Source organism: Microcaecilia unicolor, chromosome 5 (genome assembly GCF_901765095.1).
Source record: "Microcaecilia unicolor chromosome 5, aMicUni1.1, whole genome shotgun sequence".
NCBI classification, from domain to species: domain Eukaryota; kingdom Metazoa; phylum Chordata; class Amphibia; order Gymnophiona; family Siphonopidae; genus Microcaecilia; species Microcaecilia unicolor.
Window position 1 is genome coordinate 230183332 of NC_044035.1, and position 21130 is coordinate 230204461.

At 46.9% G+C, this 21130-nt stretch overlaps 1 protein-coding gene across 1 annotated transcript in view; it reads right to left on the reverse strand.

The window, feature by feature from the left end:
* Window positions 1-1118: 1118 nt before the first annotated feature.
* The window catches only part of LOC115470575 (golgin-45-like), a 40060-nt gene continuing 20048 nt past the window's right edge, over window positions 1119-21130 (reverse strand). The window contains exons 5-6 of the mRNA XM_030203842.1: window positions 7796-8015; window positions 1119-1526 (exon numbers count right to left, since the gene is read on the reverse strand). Coding sequence (XP_030059702.1) covers window positions 1341-1526; window positions 7796-8015 — 406 coding nt within the window. The 3' untranslated portion in view covers window positions 1119-1340. The remainder of the gene's footprint in view (window positions 1527-7795; window positions 8016-21130) is intronic.

Below are 21130 nucleotides of genomic sequence, written 5' to 3' on the forward strand. Positions count from 1 at the left end.
GGGGTGGGGATGAGTTGGATTAGGGGGGGGGGGGGGGGGGGAGAGGGAGAAAAGAGGAATCATTTGAGGTCGCAAGAAGTTAGAAGATGTTTACTGTGTTAACAAAAGAAATGATACAAGCGATGTATGTTCTGAATTTATGTTAATAAAAATGATTTAAACATAAATTCGACCATAAGGACTAAAAAAAAGTTTGGACTTCAAGTTTGGCATCCACTGAATACATTATTTCAGTTATTTTTGTTTAATTTTCTAGATTGCTGAGGCATCTATATGTAAGTTAACATTGCTAACAGATATTTTGACAATTTATTAAGAGCTTCTTTTACTAAACCACGCTAGCAATTCCTGCATGGCAAATGAAGAAGCCCATTCAATTACTATGGGCTTCCTCTTATTTGCTGTGCTGGGAATCGTTAGCGCAGTTTAGTAAAAGACACCCTAAGGTTTTAAAAGAAAATAATAAAAATGCAATGTTTTTGTATGAATAATGATGTAACTTAAGCTGTTTCCAACAGTGCACCCAGAACGCCTAAGCATAGATCAGATGATCATAATGTTCACATGTGTGAATTCATTTTAATTCTATGTGTAAAACATACTTAGACAATTCCAAATAAAGAAAAAAGGTTATACAATTTTATTTTTTTCATATTAATGTAACAGTATCATCCAGTTTGCAATAAAATAGCAAACTATATCAGTTACAATTAATCATCTCAAATGTAACAGGCTAATCCAGCAACATTTGAAATAAAATACTGATTTCCATATCAGTGTCGCTGTTCATTAATGTCCCAGAATCTTACAAATCACTCCCTTAAACAAAGGTAACATTCTGAAGAAAAGGTTAGTTTTGCTGAAGAAAAAAAATCTGATAAGCTCTGTAACAGAAGGATAGATTGAGGCTAGAATTAGTCTCATCTCCAAAAGGAAAATATATGCCAAAAAAAAAAAAAAAAAAAATTACAGGCAGCATCATAGCTGTGGAAATTCAAGTTTGAGTTTCCTATCCAACACAGCCTGAAGGGATCTCAAGGACAGAAGACAGATGCTGCTACGACAGTGATCCCTATCAGACAATTTGCTGCTGAGGGAAAAGTCTTAGACTACCAAAAGTTATATTCTTAGGAAACTAGAGATCTAGAATCCAAACAGCAGTTATCACCATCCAAGGGTGACATTTTTAAAAGAAAAATTCTGCTGATTTCAATAAATTATAACTTGCATAAGCTTTTAATAAGGAATAAGTTTAAATAAAATTGGAAGGGAGAAAAATGTATTTCACTACAAATGATTCTTAATTTAGCTCACCCTATAATTTATATAAAAAGTGTTCTTCAAAGGGCTAATAAATCTCCCTGGCAGTGATTGCAACAGTTGAAAGTTATATTTTCATATCGGGTGTACGGATGAAATCGGCCAATATGCTTGTTTGCAGAAAGAAAACATGACTGTGAAGACTCTGAAAACGAAAGATCAGTTGTTGCTTCAGTACAGTTGACTGGATCCAGTGTTCTCAACACCTAAAAAGAAAAAAAAAAAACATTAAAGATTTCAGAACATTGGTTCCAACTGCCTGTGTGTCATACAACAGTACTTCTCAAATCTCTCCTGGAGGTAGACGGGGGCTCATCTCAAAGCACTTAGACTTACAAAGTTCCATAGGTTACTACGGAACTATATATATTGGATACCGTTTGAATTCAGATCTCTCTTATGCATATTCATTGCGGTAATCCTAAAAACATGAGTGGTTAGGTGTGATTCCAAGAACGGTTTGAGTAGCATTGTCATAGAAGACTTTGTAAGTAGGTCACAAAATGAAGTAGAACTCAGGCAAACTAAGAGAAAAAGGTGACATTTATTCATACCTGTTAATTTCCTTTTCTTCAGTCCTGCTAGACCACAATGGTTTGAGTCCCTTCCTGACCAGCAGATGGAGGCAGAGATATTGACTAAACTCAATGCAGATTGGCTTGCAGACCAAAAATATTTCAACATCAAAATAGCAAACTCTGCTCTCAAATTTGAGAGCAGACTTTGCTATATTTTGATGTAGAGATATTGAAACGTTCTAGTGGTGCATCCTAGAATTCTCCAGTTTGCCACTGCCAAAGCAGAAGTCGTGTCTAATTTGCCACATACCAGTTTACCTGTGTGATCTTTCTTACTCCACTCCTGCTTGATCCCCTGCATTCCCCCACTCCTTTCCCCTGTTGACCCCTCTCTTCCCCTCCTCTACTCTCCACGCTGCCTCGCATATGAATTGTTATATTGTACCTCTCCTACAACATTGTAAGCCACATAGAGCCTGCCTGGTGGGATTATGTGGGATATAAATGTTCACAATAAATAAATAAATAAATATTAGTTGCTGCATGTTTAGATGCGGTGTAAACAATTCGCAAACTATATACAGATACCAGGACAGCTGAAGAAAAGCATGTCAACCCCAAAGGAAGAATACCACCATTGCCAGGGCGCTCCTGGATTGGTCTAGCAGGACTCAAAGGGGGGGGGGGGGGGGGGGGGGGGGGGAAGAGGAGAAGACAAAGCCCCATGGATCACTGGCCTGGCAAAGGCCATGTTCCCTCTGACCAGAACATCAATCTTGCCTTGCAAAGGAGTATAGCATCGACCATGTTGCTGACTTGTACATATCCTTGGGTGCAACTTCTCTTCTCAGCTCAGGACATCACCTAGCCTCTAGTGGAATGAGCAAGAACGGCTAAGACTGTTTTGCTCGAGTGATAGGAGCAGATTGGATAGCTAATTTAATCTAACACTCCCATCAAGGACTTACAAGGTCGTCTGACCTCCGTGTGGACCCCAAAGCTGGCAAGATGATGGCCTGGTTTAGATGAAATGGTGATAACACCTTCTGAATGAAGAAGGGCACTATATGGAGAGAGACTGACTTGTCTGTAAAGGAGTTTCTGAAAAATAGGGCCTGCAATTCTGAAATCCTCCTGAGGTGATGGCCACTAAAAACATGGTCTTCATGGTGAGATTCCTTTACTGAGGCCTCCTTTAAGGTTTCGAAAGGTGCCCAGAGAGTACATTGACGACCAAATTAAGATTCCACTGGGGAATAGCTGGACATAAAGGCAGAGGAGGAAAAAGCATGCTTCAACAGCTGCTCCACCTTCCCTCTCCCCTGTCTATCTCTACAATGCTGCATCTTTTCTCTCCCTTTCCCTCTTTCCAGTTTAGCATCTACTCTCCCCCCCCCACTACTACTACTACTTATTTCTATAGCACTACTAGATGTACACAGCGCTGTACACTTGAAAAGGAAGAGACGGTCCCTGCTTGACAGAGCTTACAATCTAATTAGGACAGAAAAAAACAGGACAAATAAGAGATAAGGGAATAAACTAAGGTGGGAATGATAAAATAACGGTACTGAACAAGAGAGTAAGGGTTAGGAGTTAAAAGCAGCATCAAAAAGGTGGGCTTTTAGCCTAGATTTGAAGACAGCCAGGGATGGAGCTTGACGTACTGGATCAGGAAGTCGATTCCAGGCATATGGTGCAGCAAGATAAAAGGAACAGAGTCTGGAGTTAGCAGTGGAGGAGAAGGGTGCAGATAAGAGATTTACCCATTGAATGGAGTTCCCGGGGAGGAGTGTAGGGAGAGATGAGAGTGGAGAGGTACTGAGGAGCTGCAAAGTGAATGCACTTATAAGTCAATAAGAGAAGTTTGAAACTGTATGCGGAACTGGATAGGGAGCCAGTAAAGTGACTTGAGGAGAGGGCTAATATGAGCATAGCGACACTGGCTGAATTTAAGTTGTGCAGCAGAATTTTGAAAAGATTGAGGAGGAGAGAAATGGCTAAGTGGAAGACCTGTGAGAAGCAAGTTGCAAGGTGATAAGAGTGTGGATAAGGGTTCTGGTAGTATGGTCAGAAAGGAAAGGGTGAATTTTGGTGATATTATAGAGAAAGAAACTATGGGTTTTAGCAGTCTGCTGAACATGTGCAGAGAAGGAGAGAGAGTCTAAGATGACCACAAGGTTACGAGCTGATGAGACAGGGAGGATGAGAGTGTTATCCACAGAGAAAGAGAATGGGGGAAGAGGAGAGGTTGGTTTAGGGGGAAAGATAAGAAGCTCAGTCTTGGTCATATTTAGTTTCAGATGGCAGTGAGACATCCAGGCAGCAATGTCAGACAGGCAGGCTGATACTTTGGCCTGGATTCCTGCTGAGATTTCTGGTGTGGAGAGGTAGATCTGGGAGTCATCAGCGTAAAGATGATACTGAAAACCATGGGATGAGATCGGAGTACCAAGGGAAGAAGTATAGATAGAGGAGGATCCACCAGAGTATACACTAAAAGTACGAAGAGAGAGATAAGAAGAAAACCAGGAAAGAACAGAGCCCTGAAATCCAAGTGAGAAGAGCGCATCAAGGAGTAGGCTGTGATCAACAGTGTCAAAAGCAGCAGATAGATCAAGAAGGATGAGGCTAGAATAGAGACCTTTGGATCTGGTCAGGGACAGGTCATTGGAGACTTTAGCAAGCACTGTTTCAGTTGAAAGAAGAGGGCGAAAGCCAGATTGAAGTGGATCAAGAATAGCTCGAGATGAAAGTCAAGGCAACGGCGCTGAATAGAACGTTCAAGTATCTTCGATAGGAAGGGAGATGGGGCGATAGTTGGAAGGACAGGTAGGGTCCAATGAACTTTTTTTTAAGGAGTGGTGTGTCTACAGCATGTTTGAAGGCATCAGGAACAGTCGCAGTGGAAAGTGAAAGATTGAGGATATGACAAATAAAAGGGATGACAGTAGGAGAGAGATAGTGTTAAGTAGATAGGTGGGAATTGGATCAGAGGAACAGGTGGTTAGTTTCGAAGAGGAAAGAAGATGTGTAGTTTCCTCTTCAGTGATTTCAGAAAAGGAAGAAAAGGAGGCAGGGGTTGGACGGTTGAGAGAATGGACTAAGGGAAGGAGAGGTGGAGGTGACCTGGTTGAGAATTCAAGTTTAATCTTGTGAACCTTATGAAAGTACTCAACCAGAGTCTGGGGATAAAGTGAAGGGGGAGTTGGAGGTGAAGGCACTTTGAGGAGAGAGTTCAGTGTGGCAAAGAGACGTCGTGGGTTTGAGCCAAGAGAATTTGTCAACTGGATGTAATTGTCCTGTTTGGCAAGTAAAAGAGCAGACTGGAAGGTGGTCAGCAAGAATTTGAAATGTATGAAGTCAGCATGGGCACAGGATTTCAGCCAAAGGCATTCAGCAGAGCGGGCACAAGAACGTAGAGATTCTAGGAGGTCAGCCAAGGCTGGGGTTTGGTACGCTTTACAGAACGGGAAATGGGAGGAGCAAGAGTATCCACAGCAGATGAGAGAATACTATTATAGGAAGAGACAGCCTCATTGACAGACTTGGATAACATAGTGGTAGAGAAGAGATTTGAAACACTGGAGGACAGGGTAGAAGGATCAATAGCATGAAGATTCCTAAATGTATTGGCTAAGATTGGACAGGACTGGGGAGGGGGGTGCTTAAGTGTGAAAGTTATCAGTTGATGGTCAGAGAGTGGAAGAGCTGAGGCACAGAAACTGGAGTGAGCAGTTTGAGAAGAGGATAAGATCAAGACAGTGGCCATTTTGGTGAGTGGGGGTAGTGGAGTACAGTTGACGATTGAAAGAGGATGTTAAAGCAAGAAACTGAGAAGCATAAGAGTCGGAGAGATCAGTAGCATGAATGTTAAAATCCCCAAGAATGAGGGAAGGAGATGAAGGTTCAAGAAAGAAGGAAAGCCAGGCGTCAAAGTGGAGTGGAGGAGTCTTGCAATTCAGAGTACCTGAATGTAACTCACCCTGAGCTACTACTGAAAAAGGTGTGAGCAAAATCTAAAATAAATAAATAAAGTCAGTGACAAAGGAAGAAAGGGACTTATCAGGGGGTCGATAAATGACCGCTACTCGGAGAGACAGAGGAGTGAATAGACAGATGGAGTGGACTTCAAAGGAAGAAAAGCAGTGAGACTGCGGTGGAAGAGGAGGTTGAAATCTACAGGAGGGTGAAAGCAGAAGCCCGACACCACCTCCGTGGCCATCCGGACGATGAGTATGAGAGAAAAGATAACCTCCATGGCATAGGGCCAAGACTGAAGCAGAGTCTTCAGGGCAAAGCCAAGTTTCAGTTAGGGCAAGCAGATGGAGGGTACAAGAGGTAGAGGTCATGGATGTAGGAAAGTTTGTTACAGACAGAGTGGGCATTCCACAGAGCACACGAGAAAGGCAGGGAAGAAGTGGGGAGGAGAGGAACAGAAATTAGATTGGAGACTTCACGGTGTGACCTGCACAAATAGGATGAAAGCTGATGTGGAGGACCAGTATTGGGATTGATGTCCCCAGCAGAGAGCAGAAGGAGCAAGAGAGTATGGAGAAGAGTAGGAGAGGTATGACAACAGCAATGAAGGTGAGATGTACTCAGATAGAAAGGAGATGGATGAATGGAAGGAAGGAAATGTTGAAGGTTGAGTGCTGAGAAGGAAGAAGTAGTACAGACATGGCCCCACAGGTCTGATGGGTATTAGGGCAGCAGCTCTGAAATGGTGACAGGAAGCGCAAGGGCAGAAGACACAGCCCCACAAGGCAGGAGCAATTTGCTTTTATTTCTTGAGAGCTGAGCTCCTTCCTTGCATCACAGCTGCATGTGGCACTTATTTTATTTTGTTTCCGGTGCGCAAAGCACACCAGATGTGAAATCATGTTAAACACCGCTTGCAGCTAGAACGCAGGGAAGGAACACAGCTCTCAAGAAATAAAAGCAGAGTGCTCCTGCTTGTGGGTCTGTCTCTTCTGCCCCTGTGTATCCTGTCATCTCTTCAGCCGCTGCCCTAACACCTATCAGATTGCTGAGGCTTGTGTGGCCATCTTAGAATCACTGCCTCCGACACATTGTGTCCCAACACCCCGGTTGATAATCATTGCTCTAATACAATGCATCCCCAACCTTTTTATTTTGAAGTACATCTTGCACTGGGTTCACTTCATTGCAGTACACTCCCTTTTCCTCTCTTCTCTACCCTCTCATTCCATCGCCCAGGCATAATCTTTTCCCTTATCACGCCATCCTCCAGGTATAATCATATTCCCTTAGTGGCATAAGTCAACTTCCTTTCCCTCTCCCCCTACATGCCTAGGGGCAATCACCTGTTCCTTTTCCCCTACAAATACTCTCCAGTAGATGTCTGTGAGCAGTGCTTATATGCCATTGCCTTCTCCTCTGCAAATCAGAACTGTGGGAGGCCACCCCCCAGTTTTGGAAGTGAGCAGGATGCAATAAGATCCAACGGCTGCTGTTGGACAGGATACAGGGCTTGATGCACCTTTGATATGGTCCAGCTTAGCACTTCTGATGACTATAGGGCACCAGGATAAAACCAGCTTAGGTAGAAACAATGGCAGGCAGGTGTTGCTCACCAACTCACCCTTGCCAGCTGGATATTGTGCAAGCCAGAGAATACAGGGGAATGAAGACACAATTTTGAATAAACTGGCAGTGGCTCTTGGCTGCCCAATTCTTCTTTATATTGATGTCTCTAGCGGGCCAGTAGAAAAATTTCAATGCACCAGATGGGAAAGGTTGACCTAACCAATTATATAGTTTAATCCTCTATTAAAAATTCAAATTTATTATCGTTTATTCCTATTATTTTTCAAAGTTTCTTACTTTAAAAGGCATTTGTGAGAAACAAAGTATATTTGTATTACTGGGAGAAAGTAATCAGGCGTTTTTTTTTTTGGTTTTTTTTACAATAAGTTGTTGAATAGATCACTTACCATTTCAGCCATTTTTTCAGCAGGGGTGCTGAAGAACTCAGATGGTTGTACAGGCTTTTTTGGACTGCTTGGGCCAACGTTTCCAAGGAGGTGCGAGTTCACAGCCTTGGCCAGCTTGTAATTGGCTGCTGCCAACTCTGTGGTGCTGTGCGGTTGACCACTTGGATAGTACGTTTGTTGTCTGCCCCACTGCAGAGAAACCAGCAGTTGTTCTAACAACCTACATAGGAAAAAGAATCCATTATGCTGTAGATATTTTACCATATAAATGCCCCAATCACGTTAAGAAATAAGGCAAAGTAGATTTAAAAAAAAGATTTAAGTTTTTAAGAAGTATTATTTATAGTTTCCCCAAGAAATGTTTTATATGATTGCAACAGTATATACACACACACACAGACATTTACAGTGCTGTGAAAAAGTTTATACCCCCTCCTGATTTCAACTATTATTTATTATTATTATTATTCTCCGAGGACAAGCAGGCTGCTTGTTCTCACATGTGGGTGACGTCCAACGGCAGCCCCAGATCGGAGATCTTCCTAGCAACAACATTTGCTAGCCCTTGCGTGCGCATGCACAACACGCATGCGCGACTGCCTTCCCGCCCGCAACGAGAGCGTGCTCCTCAGTCTTCTTTTTTCCGCGGCTCAGGACAGCTGTTTATGGTGGTTCTGTGCCTCAAGGAGACCCCTCGCGCATTTTTCGCCGCTTTTTTCCTTTTCGGAAAGCGTTCGGAGTAGTCCGATCGTGTTCTTGTTTTTTAAAAAAAAAAAAACCTTTTCCTGTATTCCTTAGTTTTGTCCCGTTAAGTTTTTTTGTTCGTCGGAAGCGGCCTTTTCGGCCGCCCTTACGGGTTTTTCCCTGTTTTGGTGTTCTCTTTTTGGCATCATCGCGAATTTTGATTTCGCCGGTGTGATTTTTCTGCCCATGTCATCGAAACCTGCCAGCGGCTTCAAGAAGTGCACGCGGTGCAGCTGGACGATTTCGCTCACTGATAGGCACGTTTCGTGTCTTCAGTGTCTGGGGACTGGTCATTGTCCCCAAGCCTGCACTCTCTTTCTGTTGAAAAAGAGCACCAAGGCAGCGAGATTGGCTCAGTGGAACCTTTTGTTCGGAGCCTCGTCCGGTACTTCGATGCCCGCGGTACCGAGGTCATCGAAGGTGCATCGTCATCAGGAGCGCAGGTGAGGGCTGTCCATTCCCCTGCTGGTAGCGGTGAGCCCTTGAGTAGGTCTCCGCCTGCCTCGAAGGCTCCTGCGGTACAGGCCCCCCGGGATCGACCTGTTTCGGACCCGGCCCTGAGGAGGCGTTTGGGTTCAACGTCCTCCTCTTCGGTACCGGGAGGTTCCGGTGACGTGCTTCGAGCGAAGGCAAGGAAGCATCGTCATCGGTCACCTTCCCGTCACGGTACCGAGAGCTCCGGGACGCCGAAGGATTCGGCACCCGCTAAGTGTCGACGCCGGGACAACCGCTCGCCCTCCATACAACAAGAGGTGTCGATGCGCTCTGCTCCGAACAGCCCGGTACCACCTCCGCGCCCCCACTGCCTTCCTTGACAGCCGCTTTGAACGAGAGCCTCCGTGCCTTCCTTCCAGGGATCCTGGAAGAGCTGCTCTGCCCGTCCGCTCCAGTACCGGGGGTGCTTGCGCCACCGGTGCTGTTGAGAGAGGCGGCGGCTAGCTCCTCGTCCGTGGTGAGGTCTCCGATCCCGGTACTGCTTGCAGTACCGGCCTCGGCAACCTCCCAGGCTGATTCCCCGACGACATCGATGGAGGGAGCTTCATCGCCGCCGGTGCGGGAGTCTTCCTCTTGGCGTATCCACCGTGGCCAAGTTTCCACGGAATCGAGACGGCCCGGCTTCAGACTGAAGTTAATGAACTGGTGTCCGATACCGATGATGAGGCCTCGTGGGAAGCAGAGGAGGACACGAGATATTTCTTTGACGAGGAGTCTTGCAGTCTCCCCTCTGATCCTACTCCCTCTCCTGAGAGGCAGCTTTCTCCCCCCGAGAGTCTGTCTTTTGCGGCCTTTGTCCTGGAAATGTCCACGGCCATTCCCTTCCCTGTGGTTACGGAGGATGAGCCAAGATGTTTGAGCTTTTGGACTATCCTTCGCCACCTAAGGAATCGTCCACTGTACCCATGCACCATGTCCTCAAACAGACATTGCTGGCAAACTGGATGAAGTCGTTATCTAATCCCCACATTCCCAAGAAAATTGAATCCCAGTATTGGATCCATGGGGATCCAGAGTTAATGAGGACCCAGTTGCCTCATGACTCTGGCGTGGTGGATCTGGCCCTTAAGAAGGTCAAGAGTTCTAGGGAGTACGCTTCGGCGCCCCCGGGCCTTGACTCTAGAACCTTGGATTCTTTTAGGCGGAAGGCCTACCATTCTGCAATGCTCATTTCCAAACTCCAGTCATACCAGCTCTATACGAGCATTCATATGCGGAACAATGTGCGGCAGTTGGCGGACTTGGTGGACAAGCTCCCTTCTGAGCAGGCCAAGCCTTTTCAGCAGGTGGTCAGGCAGCTGAAGGCGTGTAGGAAATTCCTGGCCAGGGGTGTTTACGATTCTTTTGATGTCGCGTCTCATGGCTGCATGCCTCCGACCTGGAGAATAGACTCCAGCAGTGGATTGTGGATGCGCCTTGCTAGGGGGGATAATATTTTTGGAGAAAAGGTCAAACAGGTGGTAGAGCTACTCCACCAGTGGGACACCACTTTCGACAAATTCTCCCACCGGACGCCTCCAGCCTCTACCTCAACTGGTAGACGTTTTTATGAGGGAAGGAGGACTGTTAACTATTCTTCTAATAAGCATAGGTACAATCCTCCCTCTCGCCAGCCTGCTGCTCAGGCTAAACCCCAGCGCGCTCGTTCCCGTCAACAGCGTGCGCCTCAACAGGCCTCGGCAGTTCCCCAGCAAAAACAAGGGATGGGTTTTTGACTGGCTCCAGGAGAGCATAGCCGAAATCAAAGTGTCCGTGCCGGATGGTCTGCCGGTCGGGGGGAGGTTAAAATTTTTTCACCAAAGGTGGCCTCTCAACCTGCGACCAGTGGGTTCTCCAAATAGTCCGGCTGGGATACTCCCTCAATTTGATCTCAAAACCTCCAAATTGTCTGCCGGGAGCTCAGTCCTTCAGCTTCCGCCACAAGCAGGTACTTGTAGAGGAACTCTCCGCCCTTCTCAGCGCCAATGTGGTCGAGCCCGTGCCACCGGGGCAGGAAGGGTTGGGATTCTATTCCAGGTACTTCCTTGCGGAAAAGAAAACAGGCGGGATGCGTCCCATCCTAGACCTAAGGGCCCTGAACAAATATCTGGTCCGAGAAAAGTTCAGGATGCTTTCCCTTGGCACCCTTCTTCCCATGATTCAGGCAAATGATCGGCTATGCTCTCTGGACTTAAAGGACGCTTACACTCACATCCCAATACTGCCAGCTCACAGACAGTATTTTCAATTCCGTCTGGGAACACGGCATTTTCAGTATTGTGTGCTACCCTTTGGTCTCGCCTCTGCGCCCAGGGTGTTTACAAAATGCCTGGCTATCGTAGCGGCATCTCTACGCAGACTGGGAGTGCACGTGTTCCCTTACCTCGACGATTGGCTGGTGAAGAACACCTCCAAGGCAGGAGCTCTACTGTCTATGCAGATGACTATTTGACTCCTGGAGCTACTAGGGTTTGTGATCAATTATCGAAAGTCACATCTTCTTCCAGTACAGAAACTAGAATTCATAGGAGCTCTGCTGGACTCTCAGACGGCTCGTGCCTACCTCCCCGAAATGAGAGCCAACAATCTCCTGTCTCTTGTTTCCTGGGTGCAGGCGTCGTAGCAGATCACAGTTCGGCAGATGTTGACATTGCTCGGCCACATGGCCTCCACAGTTCATGTGACTCCCATGGCCCGCCTTCATATGAGATCAGCTTAATGGGCCCTAGCTTCTCAGTGGTACCAAGCTGCTGGGGGCCTAGAGGACGTAGTCCTGCTGTCCACGAGTTTTCTCCAATCCCTGCATTGGTGGACAATTCGATCCAATTTGACTCTGGGACGTCCCTTCCAAATTCCTCAGACACAAAAAGTGCTGACTATGGATGCATCTCTCCTAGGGTGGGGAGCTCATGTCGATGGGCTTCACACCCAAGGGAGTTGGTCCCTCCAGGAACAAGGTTTACAGATCAATCTCCTGGAGTTGCGAGCGGTCTGGAACGCTCTAAGGGCTTTCAGGGGTCGGCTGTCCCAGCAAATTATTCAAATTCAGACAGACAATCAGGTTGCCATGTATTACATCAGCAAGCAGGGGGGCACCGGATCTCGCCCCCTGTGTCAGGAGGCCGTCAGAATGTGGCTTTGGGCTCGCCGGTACAGCATGTTTCTTCAGGCCACGTATCTGGCAGGCGTAAACAACAGTCTGGCCGACAGGTTGAGCAGGATAATGCAACCTCACGAGTGGTTGCTCAACCTTGAGAGTGGTACGCCAGATCTTCCAAGTGTGGGGCACCCCCTTGGTGGATCTCTTTGCTACTCAAGCCAATCACAAGGTCCCTCAGTTCTGTCCAGACTTCAGGCCCACGGCAGGCTAGCGTTGGATGCCTTTCTCCTGAATTGGGGAGGAAGGCCTCCTGTATGCTTATCCTCCCTTACCTTTGGTGGGGAAGACTTTGCTGAAACTCAAGCAAGATTGAGGCACCATGATTCTGATCACCCCTTTTTGGCCGCGTCAGATATGGTTCCCTCTCCTTCTGGAGTTGTCCTCCGAAGAACCGTGGAGATTGGAGTGTTTTCCGACCCTCATTACTCAGAACGAGGGGGCACTTCTGCATCCCAACCTCCGGTCCCTGGCTCAGGACTGGATGTTGAGGACGTAGATTTTGCCTCCTTGGGTCTCTCTGAGGGTGTCTCCCGTGTCTTGCTTGCTTCCAGGAAAGATTCCACTAAGAAGAGTTACTCTTTCTTATGGCAGAGGTTTGCTGTCTGGTGTGACAGCAAGGCCCTAGATCCTCGCTCATGTCCTACACAGACCCTGCTTGAGTACCATCTGCACTTGTCTGAGTCTGGTCTTAAGACCAACTCTGTAAGGGTTCATCTTGGTGCGATTAGTGCATATCATTACCGTGTGGAAGGTAAGCCGATCTTGGGACAGCCTTCAGTTGTTCGCTTCATGAGAGGTTTACTTTTGTCAAAGCCCCCCCCCCCCCCCCCCAATCAAACCTCCTACTGTGTCATGGGATCTCAATGTCATTCTCACCCAGCTGATGAAACCTCCTTTTGAGCCACTGGATTTCTGCCATCTGAAGTACTTGACCTGGAAGGTCATTTTCTTGGTGGCAGTCACTTCAGCTCGAGTCAGTGAGCTTCAAGCCTTGGTAGCTCATGCTCCTTATACTAAATTTCATCATAATAGAGTAGTCCTCTGTACTCACCCTAAGTTCTTGCCAAAGGTGGTGTCGGAGTTCCATCTGAACCAGTCAATTGTCTTGCCAACATTCTTTCCCTGTCCTCATACCCACCCTGCTGAACATCAGCTGCACACATTGGACTGCAAGCGAGCATTGGCCTTCTATCTAGAGCGGACACAGCCCCACAGACAGTCCGCCCAATTGTTTGTTTCTTTTGATCCCAACAGAAGGTGAGTGGCTGTCGGGAAACGCACCATTTCCAATTGGCTAGCAGATTGCATTTCCTTCACTTATGCCCAGGCTGGGCTGACTCTTGAGGGTCATGTCACAGCTCATAGTGTTAGAGCCATGGTAGCGTCAGTGGCCCACTTGAAGTCAACCACTATTGAGGAGATTTGTAAGGCTGCGACGTGGTCTTCTGTCCACACATTCACATCTCATTACTGCCTACAGCAGGATACCAGACGTGACAGTCGGTTCAGGCAGTCGATGCTGCAGAATCTGTTCGGGGTTTAGAATCCAACTCCACCCCTAGGCCCTTTTTTATTCTGTTCCAGGCTGCACTCTCTGTTAGTTGGATAAGTTTTAGGTCAATCTCAGTTATGTCCTCGCTGTTGCGAGGCCCAATTGACCCTGTTTGTTGTTTTGAGTGAGCCTGGGGGCTAGGGATACCCCACATGTGAGAACAAGCAGCCTGCTTGTCCTCGGAGAAAGCGAAAGCTACATACCTGTAGAAGGTATTCTCTGAGGACAGCAGGCTGATTGTTCTCAGCAACCCGCCCACCTCCCCCTTTGGCGTTGTCGGTTCCCTTGTATCACTATTCAACTGGACTGAGGAGCACGCTCTCATTGCGGGCGGGAAGGCGGTCGCGCATGCACGTCATGCATGCGCACGCGAGGGCTAGCAAACGTTGTTGCTAGGAAGATCGCCGATCTGGGGCTGCCGTTGGACGTCACCCACATGTGAGAACAATCAGCCTGCTGTCCTCGGAGAATACCTTCTACAGGTATGTAGCTTTCGCTTTATTACATTACATTTGTACCCCGCACTTTCCCATAAGTAGCAGGTTCAATGCGGCTTACATAGTAAATAGAATTACAGAGTCTTATAAGGAAAATGTTACAACTGTAGTAAACATATTAATAGAAGGCCTTAAGAATATGTAAATTGAGCATGGAAAGGTATAAGAAAGATAGGAAAAGAGATAGGGAGGGGTATGGTGTAGGGAAGATGGGGAAGAAAGATTAGAGGATAAGCATGAAGGAGATTGGGAGACATGGTTTAAGATATAATCTTTGTAGGAGGAGGAGACATGTGGGTGGGCTTATAAATTTCATATATGACATACTGAATGGGTTCTGATCTTTAAACAAAATGTAATATTAGACAAAGGGAACCTGAGCAAACAACAGTTTTTACATTACATCATCATTTATGTTTCAATTATCTTTATTAGAGCAGGTAAATAAACAGTGTACAAATATGCTCCGTTCTTTACAAGTTAACACATTAACACTATTAACCAGGATGTACTACAAACATATCCCACTACCCCATCCCTCTTCCCAACCCCCCTTCCCCCCTCTCAACCCTTCCCTCCACCTTCCCCGTTCCTAAGAACCTATGAACCTACTAGTCATACCACAGGTATTCAAGTCCTCTCATCTTCCTACACAATCTCTCAATTTAAAATTCTACTTCGTGCTGCTGGTTGTAATGTGTCCCAAAAATTTGCCCAGGTTTTTACCAGCTTTTTCCCCTCAGCAGAGGAGAAATCTGTAATTCCACATTGTTCCAGTTTCAAAAGCTCGATCATGTTTGTCCTCCAGGCCCCAAAAGAGGGGCCCACGCTCTCTCTCCAGGTCAGCAAGATAATCTTCTTTCCAACCAAAACAGCTCTATGAAGAAAGGAATTAAGTCCTGGCGGGGCGAGCCCTGCGCACTCATATTTGCCAAAAAGTAACAGTGGTTGTCTCTGTATTGTGCTACAGCCCCAATACCGTTTGATTTCATCTAGCATTTGAGACCAGAATCTCACCGCCCGAGGGCAAGACCAGAACATGTGCCCTAGCCCCACAGGTATCTGGTCGCAGTGAGGGCAGGCTCCAGTGCCACCAAACCCTGCCTTTGACGCTCTGGCTGGTGATATATATAGCCGCAGCGCAAACTTATATTGTAATTCCCAATGTCGAGTGTATACAGAGGTCCGTAGGGCAAGGGCCAAAAAGGTCTGAAATACCTCGTCCGAGACCTCTGCTGCCAAGTCTGACGCCCATTTCTGCGCTCTGCCTCGATAACCAATGTCCTCAGTGGAGTCTTGAAGGTATCTGTGGTGAAACCGCAGGGGCACTGTATTCTGTGCCCCCAGTGTCAATGCTGTGTTCAGCGTGTCCTGCACATCTTCGCTCAAGTTAATCCATCCCAGTTCTGTCATATAATGCTGGATCTGCAGGTGCGCCAATTGGTCTGTCCCGGGCAGATTAAATTCTCTTTGTAGTTCCTGGAAAGGTCGCACTTTACCTTCATCTGTCAGCAGTTGGTACAAGTAGTGTATTCCTTTTCTCCGCCATCGAGCAAATATCACTGAAGATGTTCCTTCTGGGAAATCTGGATTGTGAAAGAGGCAGGAAGGGCGTTGCGGTCCATTTGAACCAATGTCTTTTACACAGCCACCTCCAAGCTGCTCTTGCTGACAGTAGAAATGGGTTGTTTCCAAGTTTATGTATGATTCCCGTGCCTGATGCATGTAACCACCACCCCAGATGCACTGCAGGAGAGAGTGTCTGCTCTATTTTTGTGTTTGAAAATTCCTGCCGTCCCGTGAGCCAGTCTCTAATGTGCCTCATCGAGCATGCAATTGTCAGGTATCTTATGTTGAGTAGACCCATCCCCCCGTGCCCCCTTGGTTTTTGTATTACGTGCAGAGGAAGCCGAGGCCGTTGTCCTCTCCACAGAAATACCTGAATCGATTTGTTGAGTGCCAGCTCCTCTTTCTTTCTTAAGTATAAGGGTAGCATCTGGAATGTATAGAGCCATTTGGGGACTATCAGCATATTAACCAGCCCTATGCGTCCTGACAGGGAAAGTGGACATGTGCCCCAAAGATGCAGCAAGCGCCTGGTCTCTCTCAGAACTGGGATCACATTCTTATCATACAGTCGCCCTATGTCCGCTGGAATGACTACCCCCAGGTACTGAATCTGGTCCTCTGCCCACTGCAGCGGGAATGCATCTTTCCAATCCCGCCGCAGCCCCGGATCCAGAGGCAGCGCCAGTGACTTGGCCAGATTTAATTTAAAGCCCGAGAGTCTGCCGTATTTATGCAGTATGTGCAGGAGATGCTTTAGGGATGTCTGCGGATTATTCAGCAGTAACAACAGGTCATCAGCGTATGCCAACACCTTAATCTCATGTTGATGGAGCCTAATGCCCTGTATTTGTTCATGTGCTCGGATCTCATTCAGCAGAGGCTCCAAGGACAAGAATAACAGTGGGGACAGTGGGCAACCCTGTTGCGTCCCTTTCTTAATGTCGAACCCTTCTGTTCTTACCCCATTGACTAATATCATGGCTCGGGGGTCAGTATATAATGTGGTGATAGCCTGCAAGAGCCATCCAGTAAGATCTATCCACTGCAGTGTTTCGAACAGAAAGGGCCACTGTACCCGGTCGAATGCCCGTTCAGCGTCAAGGCTCACCGCCAGTCTTTGTGATTTTGTGTCAGGATCTGCTAATGTGGCTAGAATGAATTTACGCACGTTAAGGACTGATTGACGCCCTCAAACAAATCCGGCCTGATCTTCCCTCACTAGCTGTGGCAGCAGTGGTGCCAGTCTATCTGCTAAGATCCGAGACAGCAGCTTTGCCTCCATGTTAATCAGTGAAATTGGTCTGTAGGAACTGGATTGCAGTAAATCTTTCCCTTTTTTTGGTATTAAACTTATGAGAGCCGTGTTGGCATGTAGTGGGAATCGGCCTTTCTCTATTACTTCGTTAAGGTATTCTAATAGGGGTCCTAAGATCTGCAGTTTCAACATCTTGTAAAATTCACCGGAGAGACCATCAGGTCCCGGTGCGGAGTGCATCTTCAATGCGCCTATAGCTTTTTGAAGCTCTTTTGCCTCTATCGGTTTGTTGAGGGGGTCTAGTTGTTCTGGGTGTATCTTCCCCATGTTAACTGTGGCTAGGTACTCTGCTATAGCCTCCCTGACGTCTCTCTCACCATCCTCTCCTTTGTACAGCTTAGCAAAATGCTGTTGAAATACCTGCGCTATCTCGTCTGGATTGTTGGTGATCCCTCCCGATTGTCTGCCTATCGCTGCAATATAATGGGACTTCCGTGTGCCTTTCACCAGCCTCGCTAGCATCCCTCCCACCTTATCCCCAAATTTATGCAACCTGTATTTCTTGAATAGCAGGGATCGTGTCGTGCGTTCCTGAAGTAGGCTGTTCAGCGCCACTCTCGTGGATGTAAGGAGTTCATAATTTTGCTGTGTGGGATGTCTGCCATACTGCCGTCTTATAACCCGGATCTTCAGTTCCAGCTCCACTATACCCTGCGTTATTTGCCTGTTCCGTCTACTTACGTATGCTATAATCTCCCCTCTGAGTACTGCTTTAGCAGCGGACCAGAACAAAATGGGGTCATCCACGTGTGCCTGATTATGTGTTTGGTACTCCTCCCATTTCTTGTGTATGTGCTCTGTAACTGCTTTTGATGAGTACAGATATGCAGGGAACCTCCACCCAGGGGATTGCTGAAAGTATGTTGCGATCTCTAGATCCACCCATATAATGGAGTGGTCCGATATTTCTTCAGGGCCTATGACCGCTCCCGTTATTTTCTGAAATATGTCAGGGGAGGTTAATATATAGTCCAATCGAGACTGCGAATGATGTGCTCTGGAGGTGTGCGTGTAATCTCTTTCATCTCCATGTAATATCCTCCAGGGGTCAAGAAGGCCCACCTTCTGACAAAAGGAATCTAGAAGGGACACCTCCGATGGAGTTTCCGGGCGCGCTTGCCTTGACCTGTCTAACACTGGGTCTATCACTTGATTCATATCCCAGCAATCACTATTGGGAGGGATGCATGTGTATGGCAAAGGGCCAGCAGCTGAGCGTAAAAGTGTGTAGCTGAGGTATTAGGGCCATATGCTGATACCAGTAGCATCTCTTTCCCTTGTAAATTGAGCTGAATTCCAACATATCTCCCTTCTCCATCTTTGAACAGCATTTTTGCCGCGCCCATCAATGATTTGTGCAGCAGAATCGCTGTCCCTCCTCTCCTGCCTGTTGCTGGGGAATAGAATACCTCCCCCACCCATCCTCCTTTTAGCTTGTCGCTTTCCTCTTTGGATAGCCTCGTTTCCTGTAGGCAGGCGATGCCTACCCCATGACGTTTAAGAGCTGATAGGATTTTGGTTCTCTTAACTGGGGATGTGATGCCGCCTACATTCCAAGAGATCAATCGTGTTTTAACCACCTTTCCCTTGGTGTCTTGGAACTTGCACTGATAAATACCTCTGAGGCCTTTGTCTCCCAGGCTCCCAGCCTAGCCCCGAAGACATCTCTCTCCCACTTTGCATCAACGTGTATATCTCCCGCCAGCCTGCCTTCTTCCACTCCCGCCACCCTAGACTTCTTTGTGTAGGTTCCCTCTCAATTTTACAATACCTGAGGATACTTCCGATACCTTTTGCTAATCCCCCCCTCCCTTCCCCACCCTTCCCTAACTCCCTTCTCCCCCTATCTATCTCTACACTCCCCAACATGCCCTAGACAACAAATTGTGTGGGAGCCCCTGCCATGCCCGAGGCCCCCCCACCCGATCCACCATATTGTGTTGTGACCCAGCTCTTTACTGTGTGCAATAAAGAACAACCATTTTATTAGTTCTCACCCACTTTGGTTCTTAGAATCGTCCTTAATCCCCAGTCTGTTCTGCAGCCAGTTGTTTTTCCCTCTGCTCCAGCGCTGTTATATACTCTTTGGCAGCGGCCTCTGAATCAAAGGACCTCCATTTGCCATCTTGTCGGATTTTTAACACTGCTGGGTAAATCAGCATGAACTTGATCTGCAGATCCTGTAGTCGTCTGCATAGGGGGGTGAATTTCTTTCGACGGTCCTGTAAAGATACTGAAAAGTCCTGAAAGATTCTTATTGTCTTCCCCTCAAACTTTGTATCATCATGCTTTAATCGGTAGCCTCGCAAAATCTCCATCTTGTGCAGGTAATTATGTACTTTCAGTATGACTGCACGCGGGCTCTGGCGGCCATCTTGGATTCGGCCCACTCGATGTATTCGTTCTAAACACAGTGCTCCTGCATGGTCAGACAGCACGAATTCAGCGTTCAGCCACTTTTCTATCACCGTGGCCAGCACCGAGTCACTCACCGATTCTGGTATACCGATCAGGCGTAAGTTGCTCTGTCTGGCCCTGTTTTCTAAATCATCCACTTTCTGTTGCAGCGCTTCGACCGTGGATTGCGTGGTCCGGAGCTGACTGTGTACTGGGGGGAGTGCATCTTCAATCTCAGATACTCGCCGCTCTAACTCCCCAGCCCGTTGTGTTATGTCTGTCAGACGCGATTCGTATTGTTCTAGCTGTGCCGAGATTTTTTCCAATCGCGGCTCCAACGCTTGCGTTACCACGGCTGTCAGTTGCGCCAACTGCGCGGGAGTGAAGTTCTGCTCGCTTCGCTGCAAGGCCTTCTCCTCGGTGATGTCCGCCGTCTTTGCCTTATCTTTCTCCTTTTTGGCGCTGCGTGGCGGCATTGATTTAGTTGCCGTTTCTACAAACTTATCCATTGGTTGTACTGCTTCTGCTGATATATTGGTTCGCTGGTCAACAGTTTTCTGCGGTTTATGTGGTAAAATCAGACGTGGGGGCCCCGGAGAGCAAAGACACACGTCCTACTCTCTCAACGGATCACGTGACTCCCCCTTACATCATCATTTATTTAAGGAACAAAGCTATCCAACTCCCATATCACATGTGAAAAATGGCCCCCTTAATCATTTGACCAAATTTGATTGATTAGATTCAGCAGACTGAACACAGCCAAGCTTGACTGCAGCGAGTCCTGTTGGATCTAAACCTCACTATATACCGAGCCTTACCATGAGTGAGCTAGTCACTATAAAATTTCTACAGGAATGCTATGCCACAACCAAATGAAATTTCAGAAGAGATGAGAAAAAAAAAGTTGTAGAAACATAGTCTGGAAAGGATTAAAATCCATTTTTCAAAGTTCTGGGACTTCACTGAACTACAGTTGGCTCCATCATCACCAAAATCTCCAAATGGAGAAGACTTGGAACAGTGATGAATCTTCCCAGGAGTGGCCAGCCTACCAAAGTTAATCAGCGGGCACAGTGATAACTCATCCAGAAAGTCATACAATATTCCAGATCATCCAAATAGCTGAGGATAGAGAGGTCTAAAGCTAAGGTCAGCGTTTATGACTCCATAATAAGAAAGCCTGGGCATAAATGGGATTCATGTGTGAACAACAAGATGAAAACTGATGCTAATATTAACATCAACGTTAAGTCTCACATTTACAAAAACACATCTAGATAATCCTCAAGTCTTTTGGGATAATGCTCTACAGACAAGTCAAAAGTGGAACACTTAGAACAAAACAGGTCCCATTATGCCTGGTATAAAGCAAATACAGCGTTCCACAGTAAGAACATCACACCAACAGTCAAACCTGATGGTGGTAGTGTGAAGGTGTGGGGATTGCTGCCTCAGGACCCGGAAAGTGCCTCATAGAAGGGATCATGAATGCTGCACTGTACCACAAAATTCTTAAGGAGAGGTATCTGCTCATCTGTTTGCAAGCTGAAGAATCATTGGGTTACGCAGCAAGACAATGATTAAAAAAAAAAAAAAAGGCAAGTCTACATCTGCATGGCTAAGA